This window comes from Giraffa tippelskirchi, chromosome 2, assembly GCF_054371585.1.
Source record: "Giraffa tippelskirchi isolate mGirTip1 chromosome 2, T2T-mGirTip1v1.2.pri, whole genome shotgun sequence".
NCBI classification, from domain to species: domain Eukaryota; kingdom Metazoa; phylum Chordata; class Mammalia; order Artiodactyla; family Giraffidae; genus Giraffa; species Giraffa tippelskirchi.
This window is the reverse complement of record NC_137276.1, coordinates 121266856-121272855: the sequence shown is the minus strand read 5'-3', so window position 1 is coordinate 121272855 and position 6000 is coordinate 121266856. Positions and strand designations below refer to the sequence as shown.

General features: G+C 40.7%; 1 protein-coding gene across 1 annotated transcript in view; it reads left to right on the top strand.

Annotated features, from left to right (window-relative positions):
• The first annotated feature begins 513 nt into the window (after positions 1-513).
• The window catches only part of IGSF10 (immunoglobulin superfamily member 10), a 25304-nt gene continuing 19817 nt past the window's right edge, over positions 514-6000 (top strand). The window contains exons 1-4 of the mRNA XM_081570459.1: positions 514-596; positions 1051-1298; positions 2775-2969; positions 4362-4491. Of these exons, the coding sequence (XP_081426585.1) occupies positions 2776-2969; positions 4362-4491 (324 nt within the window). The 5' untranslated portion in view covers positions 514-596; positions 1051-1298; position 2775. The remainder of the gene's footprint in view (positions 597-1050; positions 1299-2774; positions 2970-4361; positions 4492-6000) is intronic.

The window sequence follows — 6000 nt, the reverse complement described above, 5'->3', positions numbered from 1 at the left end:
GGAGCCTAAGAATTTATGTTTTGTTAACAAGGTCTAGGATCATGCTGACGCTGCTGGTCCTAAAACCACACCCTCAGAAGAAAAACAGCATTTAAACCCAGTGCGCTGGTAATCCCTTTCAACAAGAGAGGTTTCTCCAATTGGCCCACAAAAATCAAACTGCAGGTATCATAGGTTATCATCGCTATCTCTCAGCCTTCAGACCTAACTCTGGGGGCCCTCAGACTTGAGAAGAGCTCACAGTGATTAAAGCCAAGTCCTTACACTCAACAGGTGGAGGAGATAAACGTGGCTAAGGTCCCACGGCTGAAACTGCCCTGTGCACCAGTCAGAATGCGCCTGAGAAATCCTGGGAATTAGAAAAAAGCGGAGGAAGTGAGAAGCGAGCAGGCATCCGTGCGTTCTCAAAAATAGAATTGGGTGGTCGTTTATTATCTGTCCGTGTGCCATGGAGCCTCGGCTCAGTCCCCAGACACGTAAGTCAACATCGCCCCGCCCCGCCTTCCCTTCCTCAGCTCCAGACGGTCCCTTTGCCCCGGGCGGCTGAACTCAGGAAATGCTAGCGGCGGGAGCCCATTGGTCACCTGGGCAGAGAGGTGAGCGGCTCCGTCAGTCTTTTGCTGGGAAGAGGAGAGGACCGATGCCCGCGCCAGCGAGGGGCTTGGCATGGGAATGCAGCTAGTCCTCTGCCTCAGTCTGGGCAAGACGAGCAGCGAGGAAGGGGTGAGAGTCGGGAGGGGTGGAGCAAGTGCCGATGAGGGAAAGGAATTAAAACAACAAAAAATCACCTCTTCAGTGACCGCTGCCGGACAAAAGACACACTCTTAGTAAAGATTCATCAGTAGGTAGAGACCTTTATTGTGGGCATTTATGATAGATTTGCCCGGAAAGGCTAAGGGAGGAGAAACTCCTGCGGCTGCGGGGTACAATGGAGTGATGTTAATAGATATACCTAAATTGACAGCTTTAAGGGGAACTGAAGCGCACTGTTGAGGGAGGAGAAAGAACACTTCCAAACCTCCACTTTGCGTTTTGTTTCTGTAACAACAGCAGTTATGAAGAAACACTTCTGACTGGCGACTTTGGGTTATCTACACTGCAGCTGTCCAAGCGCCTCCAGGTCTGTCTTCGGAGCAGTACTCCTGAGCGGTAAGCCAGAAAGGTCAAGCCATTCGCCCGCCTGGGGAGCAGAGAACGCTTCCTCACTCAGCTGTGGGTACAAGTCTCCGTTTCTTGGGAAGATTTTCAGTCTCTGCCTATGTCAGGAGAGGATTCAGGACGACGACAGAAGAGCTCAGGTACTGTCAATTTCTATTTCATTATATACATTTTCAGGTTTGAGTTTATGGGAATCCACTAAAACACAAATGTTCAGACTTTTGGTTCTCTTTTCAGTAACTCTCAAGTGGGCAAACCCAGAACTTCTATTTTTCTAGCTGAACGACAGAACTGCCTTCAACCTACTCTTCTTTTCTTTGCTTACCTAATTATAAGAAGGTGGAAATGCTGTCTCCAATCACATAACATTTACTTAAATATTTGGTAACCAGACAAGTTACAATGACAAAAGTGGCCATGTGATTAAACCAGTATTAGATTTTAATTTGGGCTAAATTCTAATTCTATGATATTTCTATCTATATGAAGATACAAGCAATTCAGCATTCATGTTATTTTAAATGTAGTTTATAGTTAAAGGATGGTTGCTGGCAGCATCTAAAAGAAACCATTCTATGAAGATCACTTTTCTTAGAAAAGCGTAATAGAGATCTTATTACGTCTTTGTATGTTCTGAATTTCAGGCAAAAATTTGGTTTGGATCCCTGGGCTGGCCTCACATGTGGGTACCAGATACCATTTTTTCCAACAAGCTGAGCATGTTTCTTCGCTGGTTATGCCCCCACCCCCACGCCCACAGCAGATGTGAGGAGGAGAAGGGACCAAGGGAAGAGGCAGAGGGATGTTCTAAGCAGAGCAAAAGCAGCATCATGCCTGCGAGGGGTCAGCGTGGCCCACCGTAGGGCAGGTATAAGGCTCCAGCCCTCTCAGCTGGTCAGTTACTATTCGTTATGGTCATCCTTTGGCAGTGACGAGTATACTTTGTCTTTTTTTGGCAAAGACTTGTGACATTACAGCTCTAACTAAAAGTGTTTTTGAAGGTTTAAGAAAATGAAAAACCAAACATGCTCAGTGATAAAACATATATTATGAAAGTTCACTTGATCGCATATACACAGAAACACACACATCCAATAAAGAAAAGGCTAGAAGGAATAGAGCAAAATGTTATTGATTATATCTGGGTGGTGGGGAGTGTAAGTAATTTTATTTTCTTTATTTGACTTATTTACAACTTCTAACTTTTCAGTGTTGTACACTCATTAGCTTTATAACCAATTTTTTTTTAAGTCTAAAAGAACTAATGTATAAACAGGAAACTTAACCTTACGTATTTCACTTGTCACAATATCTCCGTTATGCTTTCCATTTTCTTTTAATGAATCCCTAAGTAAAAGGGATCCCTGCTTTTCATTAAGAAGTGAAAATATGTAAAGCAATTTTCACAACAATAAATACCATGCTTGTCACAAGAGTCCGTATGAGGCCAGCACACATTATGGCTTTGTAGTTAGTTAGCTTTACCATAAAAGTTGTAAATGAAATTGGTCCCTAATAACCTTTCAGGAAGGTCTCCCAGATTACCAGTTACTGTGTATGGTCTACTGGAACTTTGCTCAAACCATATTTATAGCTGAGGTATGATGTTTTTTCAGGATGAAGCCAAAAGGCAGGGGAAGCACCAGCTTACTGCTCTCCTTCACTGCAATCTGCCTGATAGCCCTCCCCGGGGGCAGGGCCTGTCCTCGCCGCTGTGCCTGTTACGTGCCTACAGAGGTGCACTGCACGTTTCGGTACCTCACCTCCATCCCAGAGAGCATCCCACCCAACGTGGAACGTATCAATTTAGGGTGCGTGAGGGTGCTTGTCTTGCTTCCTTCTCAAGGAGGGATTGAGTACAGTGGTGAAGTCCCCCAAACAGTTGTGACTTTGGTAGATTAACCACAATTCTTTTAATAATACTTTCCTTCTGAAATGAGTGCATGAGGATCTTAAGCTTTCTGGGGCAATAAGAAAAATTTTCCTGGTAAGCTTTTACTAGGGGAAAGTTTTTCTAGAACCCAAAGTCATTCATGGTAGGCTGAGAGCCCCATGATTATAGAAAAGCTTCATTCTGGCTCTATTTTTGCTGAGTAATAATATAGCTGCTGCTAAGAATTAGACTTATGATAATACCTGTAAGAGGTAAATGTCCTCCTATATATATGAAAAGTTAACTAGATCTTTTTTTTAAGGCCTTTGGATTTTTTTCCCATAGAAACCAACTTATTTAAAATACTTTAAAAATGCATAAGTAATTAAATCTGCTAAAAAGTGACTGTATTTTAAAGGTTGGTGAAAAAACGCATGTGAATGAACGAAAAGGCAGACTTAACATCTTTTGACATTAGCACCTATGATGGACCAAACACAAGGATGGTACCAGGGATACAATGATGGATACATTATTCATGTGTAGAAACCAGTTAAAGTGAAAAGACAGATGTATAATCAGTACAATTTAATAAGAATTGTAATACAGCATATGAAGTGTCTTGGGAACAATCAATCACTACTGATAACAGCTAACATTAATTGTGTCCTGGCATTGAGCTAAGCACTCTTCATGAAAGTATTCATTTAATCCTCAAAACCCATTTCAAGTAGGTTCTATTTGCATTTTATAGACAAGGAAACTGAGGCAAAGAGAGGTTACTGATTTTTTTTTTTTTTTAACCCAGCATTGGCCCTACTCCCAGGAGCCGGGTACCTGAGTGAGTTCGTAATCATATCTCTAAAACATTTGACTTCAGAGCCCAGGCTTCTTAACCATTGTTTCATAATGATGAATTCCACCTGGGAGAACGAGGGGCAATGTCACTAGGGAATGGGCTGGATCTTAACAGTGTTCACAAATAGTGAGGGCTGGAGTCAAGGGCATTCCCACCTGAAGAAACAACATAACGTACAAAGGTTTGAAAATGAGAAGGGATGTAGCATGCTCCAGGAATGTGAGTAGGATAAATGCAACTGAGACTGCAAGGGCTGGGTGAAGGGGTTGACCTTCCATGGCATCTGATGAATTTCAGTATTTCAAGCATTGGGTTATCTCCTTAGAGCACAGGGGATCTTTAGTGGGGTGTGTGTTTGTGCATGTGAGGTGGGGAGTGAAATTCAGTTTTGTGTGTGCATTTATTGGGTTTTGCTTTGACATTTGAACTTTAGTTGACAGACTTATGTCTAGAATGATGTTGTTATTTCAGGTACAACAGCTTGGTTAGATTAACGGAAGCAGATTTTTCTGGCCTGAACAAGTTGGAGTTACTAATGCTACACAGCAATGGCATTCACACAATCCCTGCTAAGATCTTCTCGGATTTGCAAGCCCTGCAGGTGAGACTGATGTTGGGAAGGGGCAAGTTAACGAGGTGAGATGTGCCTCCAAAAGCTACCTGTTCCTAGAGAACCCCAAAATTAACATTCTGTACATCAGACGTAGACATCAAGGGAAAATGTCAAAGAACTGCTTTCTTTTTAAAAGTGGAACAGTATGTGGAAATTAGAATAAGAAAATTCTAATTTTCTTATACCTTAGGCTCACAGAAACAAGTATCAATGCCCAGGGATTACTGAACCTTGAAAATGTAATTCTAAAAGGCCACTTCTAGTCATGTTCATCTGGGAATTGAATGTAGTTTATAAAATAATTGCTATCTTTACACAGAAGTTAGTTCTTTATAAGCAATATGTTTTTAAAAAATCTTTTTGAGTTTTTATTTTTTAATTGGAGTATAATTGCTGTAGAATGTTATGTTAGTTTCTCCTGTACAATGTGAATCACTTATAAATATACATATATATATATATATATATATATACACACCCTCCCTCTTCAGTCTCCCTCCCACTGCCACCCATCCCACCCATCTAGGTCATCGCAGAGCATCACTGAGCTATACAGCAGCTTCCCAATGCTATGTTTTACACATGGTAGTGTATATATGTCAATGCTACTCTGTTTGTCCCATCCTCTCCTTCCCCTGCTGCATCCACAAGCTCCTGCCCTGCAAACAGATTCATCAGTACCATTTTTCTAGATTCCATATATATGTGTTAATATACGATATTTGTGTTTCTGACTTCACTCTTTATGACAGACTCTAAGTTCATACCTCATTACAACTGGCAATTTCATTCCTTTCGATGGCTGAGTAATATACCATTGTATTTATGTACCACATCTTCTTTGTCCATTCATCTGTTGACAGACCTCTAGGTTGCTTCCATGTCCTGGCTATTGTAAATAGTGTTGAAATGAACATTGGGTTATATGTGTCCTTTTGAATTATGGTTTTCTCAGGGTATATGCCCAGTACTAGGATTGCTGGGGCACATGGTAGTTTTATTCCTGGTTTCTTAAGGAACATCCATACTGTTTTCCATACTGGTTGTAGAGCAATATATTTTGTAAGTTTCACTTTACATTTGCATTGCTTTATTTAAAATTTTTTTTTTAAGTTATGAGGACTTCTAAGAATGCATCCAATATTTTAAGAATTACTATTCCAGTAGGCAAGAAAGTAAAAAGTAGGAAGAACTCTTAGGAACAAGAACAAAGGAAATGCAAGAAACATCAGGCATAAAGATTGGTATGCCTGCTGTAAGTAGGACTTAAGGCTTTAGAGAAGTTAATTCAATTTATGATGGCTATTAATTTTTTAATAAATTAAAAAGTAAAACTATTGTTCAGAAGTACAACCACATCTGATTTTAAATTAGAAAAAGATGTCTCCCAAAGGTCCTCATAGATGAGATATAGTACAGTAAAGCAAACTGTCAGTTCTACCCTTAGAAAAGATAAATTGCCAGTGTACAGTGAGTCTTTTCACACCACATCAAGGC